Source organism: Neolamprologus brichardi, chromosome 14, assembly GCF_056152115.1.
Source record: "Neolamprologus brichardi isolate AB-2024 chromosome 14, ASM5615211v1, whole genome shotgun sequence".
NCBI classification, from domain to species: domain Eukaryota; kingdom Metazoa; phylum Chordata; class Actinopteri; order Cichliformes; family Cichlidae; genus Neolamprologus; species Neolamprologus brichardi.
The window spans coordinates 13,839,593-13,853,923 of NC_142117.1; the positions used below are offsets into that span (position 1 = coordinate 13,839,593).

Sequence of the window (14,331 nt, forward strand, 5' to 3'; positions counted from 1 at the left end):
GCATAGATTGCATCAGCCTCTGACATGAACTGAACCCCCACCCCTCCACCCCTCCCAACTCCTCATGCACATACACACCAAAATTACATAATTTAACATGACATTTCTATGCTTCAGGCCAGGCTGAAGCAAAGGCAGAGGAAATGCAGCATGAGTGATACACTTGTGTTCCCATCAATACTCTGACAATGTTCCAGCAGAACAGAAAAGAAGAGGTGTGTCCAGATCCTGGAATTGTCAGAGAATCTATTTGGTTGATGGTGTGAGTCACTCGCTGCCACTCATCAGCTGCACATCAAACCAAATTCCCAGGCATCTCCAGCCCCATTGTCCTTCCAGGGACGCTCCCAGGGAGTCCATAAACAATCACACAGAGACACACATGTGTACATGCAGTCACATTCACAAAATATCCACACACACCGCAAAGAAATTGTAATCACACACACACACACACACAGGCATAAAGATACACACACACACACACACAAACGCACACACACATTCTCAGCCTCATTCAGTACAATGGCTCTATTTTAAGTTTGAGAAGGAAGTGGAGTTGAATGAATCCTATCCTGCAGTCCGGTTCCCAGGGACAGGTCTCACGTCCTCTGCTGCTTCCCCCCTCTCCCCCCCCTCTCTCTGGGCCTCTCTAGTCACCCCCTCAGCCCCCTCACCTTGTCCCCATAGTTGGCTCTGTCATCCTGCGCTTACTGACCTTCCCACAGTCAACAGCCACACTCTCTATGCCTGCCTGTCAGTCTGTCTGTCTCCAGAGACGTACAGTGACAACACCCAACAAAAAATCCACCATCTGATGGTATCTGTTGGTCATTATTAATCTGTCAGCTATTTCTATTGTAAATGGATGATTTAATAGTGGGAATAGTAACCCATCATATGCTATTTTGGTTGTGCTTTTCAGTTTTCTGTCTCTGAACTTCTGTCATGCAGAAGATGTCCCTCTTTGTCACACCCCTCCCACACTATGGATTTTGTGGATTGCAGCTTGTGTTCACCCTACACTTTTAGGAAAGCAGTAAGAAGGATTTCTGGATGATTGATTTAGCTCATATTGTTATTAGATCTTCTAAACGAGGATAAGGAAGTGGTTAGGCTCACACTGTGGTTTCACTTCTGCATACTTTGGATGCTTTCCAGCCTCAAGGTGCACAAGAGGCAATTCAAGGAGATGGAGAACAGGAAAAAAAAAAAAGCATTTTGGAAGCACATTTGAATAAACATCCCAGAGGAACTCCAAATGGGAAAGTTCAAGCCAGGAGTGAATGTAATCCTATATTTTAAAAAAAGAAAAAAAAAGGTGAATTTTTAGGAGCCAGAAAAATAAATTAAAATAAGGTTATTTGTGGCTAAGCTTTTTTGGACACAGCCAGGGCAATGAAGAAGAAGAAGCAGCAGCAGAGGAAGGAGAAGGAGAAGAAAAAAATTCCCTGAGCTCAGACCTTTCAATCAATTTAACCAATGAAGCTGACGTCTAGCGCCGTGACATGAAACAGCAGTTTCTCAATTTCTCTAAGCGTTACCTAATCATCACCATGGGTGTGTTAGGCCATTTTAAACTGTTTAAAAAAACACTAAAGAATTTGTCTTTTAAATTTGCTTGAAATTAGTCCAATTAAACTTCTACAATGTGAGAATTTAAGCCAAAAAAAGAAGGAACAAGAGCTATTAATGATCTCTCCTTGTGTCTATATTTTTTTTAAATACAAGTACGCCCACATAGCCTGAGCAGACTGGAAGAAAAAAGCCCTTTGACTCAGTTTAGTTCTTGTGACATTTACAGCCTGAGAACATACGCATCACACTCACACTGTGGGGCAGGATTCACCACATGTGTGTATTCTTCAGCTCTTAATAAACTGAAAAAAAATATTATAAACATGCTCCTGTGAAAAGCGCAGCAGATAAATAATGTTCACTTGAGTGTGGGAATTAACAACCCAGCACCTCTGGGTGCTTCCCGTTCATACAAAAGCTTGTATGCACGCATCCTTGACACATTGCGTGCACTAAATCACAAATACTAGTATGCACACACAAGCACATGCATACAGACCCTACAAGAGCACTCACACAAAAAGGCACTTCGCATATGATTTCTCCCAGGCAGCCATCATGTTGGAGGCTGCTTTGTCTCTCTCTCTCTTTTTTTAGACAGCTATTAGTTGTTTTTAAACCTGCATACTTTCTGCTGATTATAGCAAATGGACTCCAATTCAGAGGAAGCTCAGGGAAGAGGGGCTGTACATGTGGTTGCTATTTGTGAGGAATGGTGCGTGTTCTTGAGGCAAAAGACCAGATAGGGAAATCTGAAGTCTTCACTGGAGATGCCGTCACTCCTGCCTAAGTATATGGATATTTATTTATATGTGTTTGTCTGTGTGTTTTCATGACAAAGAAGGAGAAAGATAGTATGTATTTAATGTGCACAGATTTGTATGAGCCCACTTAAAAAAAAAAAACAATAAAAAATAAAACAGGGGAAAGAGGAAAAGGCCAGAGGGTGGAGGTCATAATGCTTCAGGGGATATGGAGATCAGATCTCTTGTGTGAGGTGGTGAAAGTGTGAAAGGTCAAAGGTTTTTGGATCCTGCAGGAGTTAGTGAGGACCCCAAAAAATAAGAAAAAAGAAAGTATGTGCTCAAGAAATAAAGAAACCAAGACATAAGACAAAAAAGCCTGCAAGGTGTATGTCAACAAAACATTAGATTAAATCACAGTTACAAGCAAAATCAAGGTTAGACAAAGATTCAACGATTCAAACTGAATTACATGCTCGTTAAAATGCTGTTATTATTATGTCAGCAGTGTGTGAGGCTTGGTGCAGAAAACAGACTGCATGGGCCTTTCTAAAGAAACGTCTTTGCTTCGCTGCAGTATATTATCACGTGTAAACCCTGCAGAACATTACGAGATTAGTTCTAGAGAAAAAGACCTGCAGAAGGATGAAGTGATTTTTTTTAATCCAAAAAACACATTAGAAGGCAAGCCAAAGCATGTCATTACTGTTATTCTTATAATGTACTGAGTAGACTTACATAGGTAGGGTCTTAGTGACTTACACATGAAGGGCTTGACACTGCTGTGGATGTGCTTATGCTGTTTGAGGCCTGAAGACGTTGCAAACGTCTTGCCACACTCAGAACAGGCATGAGCACGCGCCCCGACGTGCTGCGAGCGAATGTGCCTTTGGAGGTTACTGGGGTCTGTGAACACCTGCTGGGGGGAGGAACCACACAGACACATGGGAGGGTTACTATCTGCTTCTAAAAAAATGTGCAGAGGGGACACATGTGCACAAATATCTGCATCCCAAATCATGAAATATTCCCTTCAACAGTCATCACTTTACCTTTGAGCAGTTTTCACATTCGTAGTGCTTGCCACTGTCGTGCGACATCTGATGTCGGATCAGGTTCGATTTCCAGTTGAAAGCCTTGGGACACTGGTCACACTTATATTCTCTCTCCTCACTGTGGGACAAGCTGTGGGCCTCCAGGCTGCAGAAAAGAAAAAAGAAAAAAAGACAATGAGAATGGAAGGATTTGTCTTGGATCACATGTCTGTTTGTCAGCACTTGCTCGAATAAATTATGGGATGAAATGTGTCCATCCAGTTACCTCTGAACATCAGGGAAGACCTGGTCACACTCTTTACATTCTTGTAGTCCTTGGGACATGTGGAGGGGTCGCAAGTCTTGAGGTTCTTGGGCTTTCAGGTCATTGTCGCCTCCTAGATTACATAAGAAGTTATACAAGCAGCTCAAGCAGCAAGACAATTAAAAAAAGCTTCATTCACTCGAAAGTGGAAGGTTTTAAAGTCATCCTCATGACTAAAGCGTACATCAGATTCACCTTTTCCACAGAGCACTACTCTATGATCTCATTTTCAGTTGCTCCGATGAGAGACAAAGCACTTAGATCATTAGTGTCTTGGTCCCAGTTCAGCAACACATGTTTCTCGACACTCTGTACAACTCTATTTTTATGGTGGTAGAAAAAAAAGTAATAATAATGAAAATTCAAACCTGGGTTCAGGAAGGAGGAGGGAGGCATCCCACACGGCTTCTTCTGGTGGTCCAGAAGCTGGTTGCGGGACTCAAAGTGCTGGTCACAATCCTCACAGCGGTACTGCCTCTCCTCTGCGTAGTGCAAGGTGTCGGGGCGGGAGGGGGGAATTAACATAGAAAAAAAAAACATTTGTGAGATATGTTTACAGCAGAGAGAGAAAAAAACAAAAACATTTGTGTCCGTGCATGCGCGAGGTGCCGACCATGAATATCAGGAGCCATCGTATCACATGAATACTCTTCAGCCTTCATGAAAAGTAGCAGCTCCTGGCCAGGAAAAATCTCTCTGGTGACTTTGTAGAATATCTGTAAGACACAAAATATTTTTATGACTTAAGCAGAAGTTTTCAAATCAACCCTTGAATCAAAAGAGCCCCGCAGATACGTATCAAAGAATTTGCTTCAGTCCTTTGTTTTATAGTAAAAATGTTGCGTCAGTCACTTTGTGTTAACTTGTCTCTTCTAGGTTGTCGATAACAGCACAAGGCAAGCGTTGCGGAGGTCACGTGAGGTAGCTGTACTGTACAGGCATGAGCATACACACATGATTGTCATAGCACCACCGTACACGCAGAAGAGACGTATACATGAAAATACACACAGTCATTAAGTTGTAATTACTCATCCTGTAAGGCATCCATCTTCATGAATACAAAAAAAAAACACAAACAACTGCTGAATAAATATACTCGTCTGTAAATACTCTACACAGTAATGCTTGTAGTGGGCAGGAAGGGGCAACGACTATGTGGAGAGAAAGCTAATTAAACAAACAGCCAGCATAACGAACTATTATAAAATCAGCATTGTGTTGATTGACCATTTTCCCAATAGGAGAAACTTCCAGCTGTGCGATCAGTTTGTGTTATTTAATGCACCTATACTGACTTACGTGTACGGCATTTGTACATAAACAGTTTTGCTACGGCTAAATATGGGACCGTGCATTTTGAGTGGGGCAAGTCATATTTAAGAATCAGATGAGAGTCCCTGGGACTGTGGTGCTTCCCCTGGACACACAATAGGCTTTCTTTGTGAAACAATCACACATGGAGTTATATTTGGCACGCTTTGGACGTTTAACATATTACCTTCCTTTGCTGTGTCAACATGACAATGATGATAGAGGAATTTATTAGAAATGCGACAGGGGGGTGGAGAGAGTTGCTTCTGGGAAGGCGCAGGTCACAGATACGCCGCTTATGAAGGGAATTCCTGACTGGGGGAACACAAGAGCCGCCGTGGCTCCTGAGAGAGTTAAGATAAATATCTTGGTCACAATAAAGATCATGAGGTATGCTTCGGACTATAATTATTTGTGTCATTGTTCTTACTTCTGGCAAATGATATAATACTAAATGTGACACTACTGAGTCACTGGAGTACAGGGAGCTTAAGTAAGTCGGCCGGACCAAGGCAGAGCTCTTGCGTGTCAATAACCTAGGAGTGATTGATGCATCGTAACTCATGTAGTTTTGTGGTAGCATTAAAGTATGACTTAAATTCAGGCATTAAATGAATATGACCTGCCAAGAAAATCAGTGGGAGGGCAACAGGGCCTGGAAGTCTGACTCCCATTACAGGGCTGAACCGGAGTCAATACAGTTATCCAGACCAGGGGAGACATATTACATAATAACCACCAAATGGAATCCATTTTTATGATTTATTTATTTATTTTTTAGTATTTGAGATTTTTTTTTTGATTTGCCTTCATTTAACAAGGAAGGCCAGTAGTTAAAGTTAAAAGTTGGGGAATGTTTTTCCTGCTATGTTGAAGGAAGCAGATCTAGTATGAATAAAGAGAAGTGAACTGTGAGGGTCCCAAAACTATAATCTCTGTCATACCCTACTCTGCCCTCTGTACCAGAGATGCGTTTGCATGAATCTGGATCGTCTTTTTGTAGATCGCACATGGGCGCACAGACAAAGGGGCTCTCAAAGGGCCTCAAAGGGCACAAAAATATTGTGATTCAGAAACAATCGGACATCGGCGCAAACAGACATGAGGGACTGTAGGGGTTCCGCTCTGAGAGACTGATACTGAGACTGAGCAGGAAGGCTCTTTGGAAAGTCACCAGAGCGCCGTTTAAAGTGCCAAACGTAAGGCCAAAGGGCCAGAATCACTCCAATTGGGAAGCTTTGGAAAATGTGAAGGAGTGCACAGAATTTGAACTTTTAATTGTATTTTCAAATGATTTACAGCTCTGATTCTATTGATAAAGACCTCCCCGGTTGCCATTCATACTACAGCAAATAAATAGGTTATAGATAAATAATTGTTCCTGGTTTTCCCAGTATCGACTATATCTGCTATAGAATTTTTTTTATACCTTTATCATGTTGAAAACTGAGATGTTCTTTTAAATCCCACTTCTTTTTCTTATATTGAGACATGTCAGGGATTATGCATTCAGCTAAATGTATTTACACTGACAGAGAGGGGTGTTTCGCTGGTCTGGCTACCTTAAGGGTAACGATGTTAAATTAGTTTGACATCCCTGGATGATAGCCTTAGAACATAAAAATTAATGGACACTGTTAAATTTGTTCACATTTGTTCATAAAAAAATACAAAAAAAAAAGGTCCACAAAGAACGGCAGCAGACAGCAGACAACAGCCATACCGAAGTCTCTGTCAGCAAGAAGCACTCCTGGCTCTGAATCTGACCTCTGACCTCTCTCGATTAGACCCACTCTGTACTCTTTACACAAGAACGTGTATTCTTGGAGCAGTGTAAGCACACTCAAGAGGGTGATTACGAACAGGAGGGGGATTTCTCCCCAGCGGCTCCACCCCTTCCCTGAGGGTCGCCACAGATAAACAGTGAAAACACACACACATAAACAAAGAGGCAGCGAGTCACTGTGTGTCCCAAACAGGACACACCGTCTTTGACTCTTGGGGTCATCCTTAGCATGTCATGGCCACACACACGAACACACACACACACACACACACACACGCAAACATTTCTTTTTCCAGCAGTCAAACAGTGGCTTAAGATAATTCTGGAGATAAGATAGTCAGGGTGTTTGAGTTCACACCAAAAACCATAAAAAGTGCTGAGATTCTAGTTCATGTTTTATCCAAAAACACCCCGAACTTCTCGTAAACATTTTCTTTTATTTTATATCAATACAAAGAGCTCAGTATGTTTTTTTTAAAGGATATGTTGCCTTTTTTGTCTGTATGCGTTAGTTTATTAGGTCACTGCTTATCTTCCTCTCTCTGTCATACACTCTCCCTGTCAAAGGTTAAAACCACACGAGGATCAGAGGCTATAATTGGATAAGTTATTACCTTGACACCATTAGTCATTAGCAGAGTAAACACAGTCACATTTTCTGTGTCCACACCCTGTTGGCCGATTCCTCTCGCCCTCTCGCACACAGGCCGCATTCAACAGGTATGTTAACCTACACTGTCCCGTCCCAGTAAACTCTCAGTCTGGCTGTTTGTTTTAGTACAAAAACAAAAAAATCCCTTAAAGTCTCAGTCTACTTTAACACGGGGCCACACTAAATTAAAGAAGCAACATCGGATACGAGCATTCGGTTCATACATTTCCCCAACGCTGTTTATTTTTAAGCAAAGAAGGGGAAAAAAAGGGCAAAGCATAATTACAATATAGAAGATTGACCACAACATTGTGCTTAGTCAGCAGTTGCATAACAGCAACATGTCCACATGTGTTGTGGCCTCTCCAGCGGGGTCATGCTACATGTACAGTACGTTTGGCAGTTACCATCGCTTGGCTTCTAAATGAAACCCTTTTGTGACTTAGATAGCAATAAAGAGTATGAGCACACAATGTGCAGCTGCTTCCAGCAATTTGGATGAACATGCTGGCTTCCTTACATGCAAAGGAAGCAAAGCAAAAGCAAAAATTGTTTTGGTGCCTCTTTAGTGGCATAGCATCAATGTCAGGTAAAAAAAAAAGTTACATCTGTGAATTAAAAAAAAGGCTGTAAATCTTCTAAAGTTGTCATATGTCACATTAAATCGTGTGGAATTGCGCGGTCTGATCTCTTCTTTTTAGCTGAATGTGGCCCAATACCTTTATCTCACTGAGCTGGAATCACCTCCAGTGTATTTACATAGTGAATGGCCGTCAGTGTTTTGCTAATATGCCCCAAAGCCACTCCATCCCACTCAATACTGAGTGAGAATCAATAGAGCGAATGAGATTAACGCTCATATCCCTCTGCACTGTCTTATAAAAGGCTCTTCGGGTCTCGTTGGATGATGTTAATTACACTTTTAATCAATTTTCCCTTCAATTGACTCAGTAGAGTCAGGAGCACAGCGGAGGGTTTGTAAGCGCTAATTGCCCTGATTATATTAACAACAAAACGTGCTGGTCGTGGATGGATCTGTGGAAGCGGCGCTAAGGCTGCATCCTCTCTGCGTGTGCGTTAGCGTGCGAGCGAGGATGTCTTGCGCACTGGGGTAGGAATTTTCAAACGTGTAACATAAAACTATGTAACCGGCCAACTTTAAAGAGTTTCACATTCATTTAGAAATAAAATGAGAACCTGCATGTATGATACTTGGCTCTCTTAATACAGCTCTTCTTATTTCTAAATAAATTCAAACCTGTGAGCTGAAGCATGCTGGATTAATTACGAATTTCAGTGTGACTCACAGACTGTGACACCTGCCATCGCCTTCCCTCTCCGCTCTTTCCTGTTGCTTTCCACTCTGACGTGTCAAATATATAAAGTAGTAAAACAGAAAGGTCACCCAAATAAAGGCTGTCCTTGTTCATTTCTTTTAGAATGACCAAAGTCCAGCTAATATTATTATTAAAGAATAACTTTAGCTTTTTAAATTTCAACAGCTGAAATTGAAATATCTTTAAACTTAAAAATATTCAATGTATTCCTTTGCAGGTCCTCTATTACTTCCTGCACAGTCCGCTCAAGTTTTCCATGCAAAGGGGTAAAAATAAAGACGTTTATCCTGATGGAGGATGGCAGATGAGTAACAAATGAATTGAGAGAGAAAAAGAGAAGAGAAAGGGGAAGTGGACTTGCGAACAGTTCCTCTAGTAAGAAATAAACAGACGTTGTTCTCTCTCTCTGCTCCCTCATTCATTCCTCTCTCGCTCCCACGTTCTCCTGAGATTGCTCATAAAGTTTTATGATAACCAGAACTGGGTCAGAAATAAGAGGACGGAGGCCAGTTTTACTCACGCTGGCAGGGCTAAATTGAGGCTTGAAAAGAACCAGGCCCAAATAACGACCAACACGCCTGGAAATTGCTGTCGCTGTATGACACTGCCTTAAAATCAGGCCGTACAACAAATCATCTCTGTTGAGCGCAAGGCAAGGGACGATTTGTTTAAACTTGGTTTTGAAGGACGACTTTACAGAACAAGAAATGTATGAGCCCGGGGCAGCTTAGTCGGGCCCTTCTGTGGAAATCTGGTGATGCTACACGTTATGTGGCGACTGTGTAATGTGTGGTTTCAGGCTGCGTTTGGAGTCAGCACTTCTCTGTGGCAGTAAAAACCTGTTGGAATCAGGTACTGTGTGTTTTAGCGTTTCCAGCTCAGAATGAGGAGCGCGGGGAGTCATCTGAACCGCAGTGAACAATTCACAGTCCTTGCAGAGTGTGCGTGTGGGTACACGCACACACACACACATACACAAAACACACACAATCGTACATGCATACATGTAGGAAACACAGGCACTTACAGGTGTGGGCACACACTTCAGAGACACAATAAAACACTTGACACACTCACAGCAAGTCAATGAACATAAACGTCTGTGCACACAGGGACACAAAAAAAGCCCTCATGAGCACCAGCACACACACAGACACACACACTCGCACACAGTCAGTACCAAAAACTGACAGCAGCTTTGACCACCCTATTCAGTCTATTCATTTTACAGATACAGACAGGCATTGTGAGACGCTACACTGTGTTTTCAAAAACACCAATGTTGGCCGGAAGGCTTAAAGACAGGACATTGTGCTGTGTTGTGACAGTGTGTAATACTTAACAATCACCTCATCATAGCCATGTCCGTGACCTGTCGGTGCCTTACACAGCCACCCAAGCAGAACCACAGTGTTGACAGCGAGTCACACCTCGTGCAGAGGGCGGCTCAGGAAAGCTCTCCTCCGCTTGTTTGTCTCTCTGTGTCTTTTTAAAAAAGAGTGGCTAAGTACTTCTGGAAGCCTTCTCCTTCTATCCCTCTAAGAGAAGTGATACACCTATCTCTCCTCCTTGTGAGGAAGAGAACAGAACAAAAACATACATGTCTGACAGAAGAACAGGCCAGGTCTTTCTTGGAAGATGTCGATCACCTTTTCTTTTCTTTTTCTTTTTTCAGGGAAAAGGCAAACTCGGTGCATCTTTTCCACTGTGAGAAATTTCTGCATCTAATTACCACTAATTGCGAGTGCTGTATTTAGAGCATGTTACCAAGCACTATAATGGAGATTTTGCAGAAATTTCAATGGGCGACGTTAAGCAGGAAATTTAAATGGACCACCAGTGAGAAGTGATGACAAACACACCAGCTAGATTATGTTTTTTATTCGGGTCATGCGATGGTATGCTGCGCACACGCGTCAAATAAAGTTTAGCCTCTTGTGTTCCTGTCACAATGTGTGTATGTGTGTGTGTGTTTGTGTGTGGGAGGAGCCCCCGCCATGGCTTTGCTGAGCTGAACAGGCCCCCATGTATACAGCACGCACCTCTGCACAGCCAGGTGAGCAGCAAAAGGATGGTGACATTCCTGGCATATCTAGGAGTTTATATCGCAAGCGTGACTAGGAAGTGTGTGGAACTATCATCTTGGCGGGCCGCCTCTGATCCTGCCCTGTGGTCCTCGCACGGCAGAAGCCAGTGCACAATTACCGAAGGAAAACACACGCAGATAGCGAGGAGTCTCTATGGTGCAACGTCACATAAGACCTATGCGTGTATGTGTGAGTAAATTAAGGGCAGGGTGGGCCAGCGGCTCTCAGGGCTATCTGACTTAGATCACAATAACACCTTTTAACACAGCAGCACGCAGACGGGACAGCCGTCGGAAAATACAGGGAAGCCTTCTGGCTTTAGAAAAAGGCTGAGTGTATTTTAAATGCTCGATTCATCCTGCCAGACATTTAAAAGACACATCAGCATTTGGGAGTTCAAAATCGAGTCATGCAGATGTTTTCTCCCTCTCTCTTTCCTTCACATCCTATTTATCTCGCACTTTGTTGAGGTTGTTTTGCCAGGTGGGCTGCGAGTGACCCGTCTCCTCGTACCTGATCATCTATCTGGCACGCTGTCAGGTTGTGCTGCTTGGCTGCAGGGGCAAACTGGATGTGCTTCAGCCAGCTCCCGATATCTGGTTTGCTGGCATCCACGCAGAATTTTACATGGCCTGACCCATCCAAGATCTGCAAGGAATGAAAGACAAGGAGAGAGCAAGAGATCAGACTTTGATCAGTATCAGTCCAGGTTACTGTGTCCAAACACTGACTAACCACATACCTCCCACAGAGAAAAGAACTCAAATGTTAGGAGCAGGTCTCTCTCTCTCTCTCTCTCTGACACACACACACACACACACACACACACACTTTTAATATTATTATTGTTTGTATTGTTTTGAATATAAGACAGTGAACATTGTGTATAAATGAAAAGAAAGAGAAAAAAAAAACACTCAGTACCAAAGTAATTTCATTATATATCTGAGACCTTTTTAAAGCTTCAGAGGCCTGTTGAAGAATGATGTCATTACCATTTAAGTAATAAAAATGGAAATCATATTCATAAATATTCTTAAGATGCTAAGTGACGTCAATAACTCAGTACATAAGGAAGACAAAAAAGCCAAATAGTAGGTTCAGTAACAAATAAAAACATGAATTATTATATGCATTCATTTCATATTAGCAAGGTTTTCTTTCAGTTTCACTTTGGACCGATCGCTCCTTTATTATTTTGTTACAGAAAGGAAGAAAAAAAAAAGAAATGTAAAAATCTGCCACAAAATGAAATACATCCCTAAAAAAATCTATTTGCATTTAACCTGACTCTAGCTGACGTTTGAATTCGTTTCTTTAAATGTAGTTGCAACGAATAAATGAACCATAAGTTACTCGTTTTAACTGCAACAAGAACAGTAAAAGATAATAAACTACACACAATGGCTGTGACAATAATGAACCAGGGGGACAGCTTTGTTCCTCTCATTGGCGAAATCAACAGAAGAGCAACAAACACAATAGAAGTGAATTATCATGCAAATCATATCATCGGTGGACTTTTATCGTTTACAAAATATTCGCGCAGCATTTCCACTCGAACGAATCGCGAGCGCTCTGACATTTTTCATGGCGCGGCTGTAAACTTTACTGGGGAACAAATCAACTGCAGGAAACCGCGAGTGATAAGAATTATGAAGACAAGCCGATTGTTGGGATGCAAAACGGAATCTCTCTCTCAGGGTCACAAATCTGTCTTTATGTCTTTGTGTAACCTGCTGCTGAATAAATATTTAGGTTACATAAAGCCCTTTGTCCGCGCTAAGAGAGCACCATGTCGTGTATTCTGTAAACTACACCGCAGTCTTTTTAACTAATAATTTAAACGTTAAACTTAGTTCAGCAAGATGGATGAGCGAATAAACTCCTAGATGTGCTTTTTCCTTCTCGGCGTGTAAGAAAAAAGAAAGTAAAAAAAATAAAAATAAAATAAAACCTCAGTGAAGCAGTTTTTATTTATAAAAGTCTGCGTGTTCTTACCGTGGTGACTCGTTTTTTTTAACTGGCGTGCCACACTTTGAGCCTCTTGGGATAATAACAGCGGTGGTTAACTGAGTAAAAAGTGACACCGTAAAAAAATAAAAATACAAAAAAAAATCGCCCTGGGAATTAAAAATAAAAGTAGAAAAATATTTTTTTTTTGCTAATGACGACTTCTCCAGATTTTTTGACACATTAAAAGAAAAAAAAAAAAAAGATCGGTGTGCGGTTGTTTTTCGGTCTCTTCAGGTCTCCAATCCGCGGGACGAGTCGACTTGTCTCGCTGTCTGTGTGTCTGTGTGCTGTCTCTCACACACGGCTCGCTCGGTAAAAGTAAATCCCTTCTCACTACACTGTCTCACAGACAGCGCCGACTCCGCGCTTCTCCCCTCGCTGTCCCGCAGACGTCGGAACTGAAATCCCCTCCGGTGCATCAACTTGATCCTAACTTTTTTTTTCTCGCAGCGGTGCGCTTCGAAAGGCTCGTCCGCTCCTCTCTTGTCACCCCTCCTGTCCTGACGCAACCAGGTGTCTTCTAGTAGCCATTCAACTTTTCATTTTTCTCTTCCTCCCCCCCTCCACCACCTCCTCCTCCTCCTCTTCAGCCAGTCGGGATGTGTCGTCTGTGTGATAGCGGAGATATTCGGGGTGGGGGGTGGCGGGGAGATTTCAGGCATCGCCTCCCTACTTTACGCCTCGCGGATACTTGTGTGTGATGTTTCTCATTCAAAAAAAAAAGAGAGAGAAAAGAAAAAAAAATAAAGGATGATCCATCCTTATTTAAAAAAAGAAAGAAAAAAGAAGAGGAGACTCCAAGCAGGGAGACTGTCTTTACACATGTCCCCGGAAAGCAGAGACTCCTCTCCGCAGTAAATTTTAAAGTGACAGAGGCCCGGGGTTGGAGAGGGTGAGCGGGGTCAGGGAGAGGTCGGGATGGGGGCTTCTAAAGGGATGAACTACACACACACACACACACACACAGTCTGCACACTTTAATGAAGGAACATACGCATCAAAGTCGTGAATTATTATCCACCTTTTCTTAAACCTCTCAACAATTCCGGCGTTTTACGGTGTCATTAAGAACTGAATTTAAAGGGGCTGCAGTGTGTTACACGTTTCTTATTTGAGCTATCTTGTCATTCAGACTTAAGCTGTATGCGAGGGGGGACGAGTGATAATAATAATAATAATAATAATATTACTACTAATAATAGTAATGATAATAAACAGCCTAATTGTTCTCACACACTGAGATCTGGGAATCTCTATACGGGCCATTTGATGCCCATGCGCCACATTTTAGGACCCTGGCCTACTCACCTGCTTTCCAAAGCTCACCTCTACATACAACACATTTACTTTTCAACATCAGCTTGGGTTAGTTATTTCTGAATCTGCGTTAAAAAAGAAAAGAAAAAAACCCCACAACCTTTAGCTCTGCGTGCGCCTTCGTGCACCTGCTTTGCCATCA

The 14,331-nt window shown here is 42.3% G+C and overlaps 1 protein-coding gene across 13 annotated transcripts in view; it reads right to left on the bottom strand.

Moving 5' to 3' along the window:
• The window catches only part of mecom (MDS1 and EVI1 complex locus), a 122,626-nt gene that overhangs the window by 12,421 nt on the left and 95,874 nt on the right, over nucleotides 1-14,331 (bottom strand). For 4 of the 13 annotated variants that reach the window (XM_035911650.2, XM_035911643.2, XM_035911648.2 and 1 more), the window contains exons 3-8: nucleotides 11,370-11,504; nucleotides 4,294-4,396; nucleotides 4,049-4,162; nucleotides 3,642-3,753; nucleotides 3,374-3,521; nucleotides 3,084-3,240 (exon numbers count right to left, since the gene is read on the bottom strand). In XM_035911650.2, the coding sequence (XP_035767543.2) occupies nucleotides 3,084-3,240; nucleotides 3,374-3,521; nucleotides 3,642-3,753; nucleotides 4,049-4,162; nucleotides 4,294-4,396; nucleotides 11,370-11,504 (769 nt within the window). Of the gene's footprint in view, nucleotides 1-3,059; nucleotides 3,241-3,373; nucleotides 3,522-3,641; nucleotides 3,754-4,048; nucleotides 4,163-4,293; nucleotides 4,397-11,369; nucleotides 11,505-12,857; nucleotides 13,571-14,331 lie in introns of those variants that run through there. The other 9 variants (XM_035911647.2, XM_006799876.3, XM_035911645.2 and 6 more) reach the window with 4 other exon arrangements.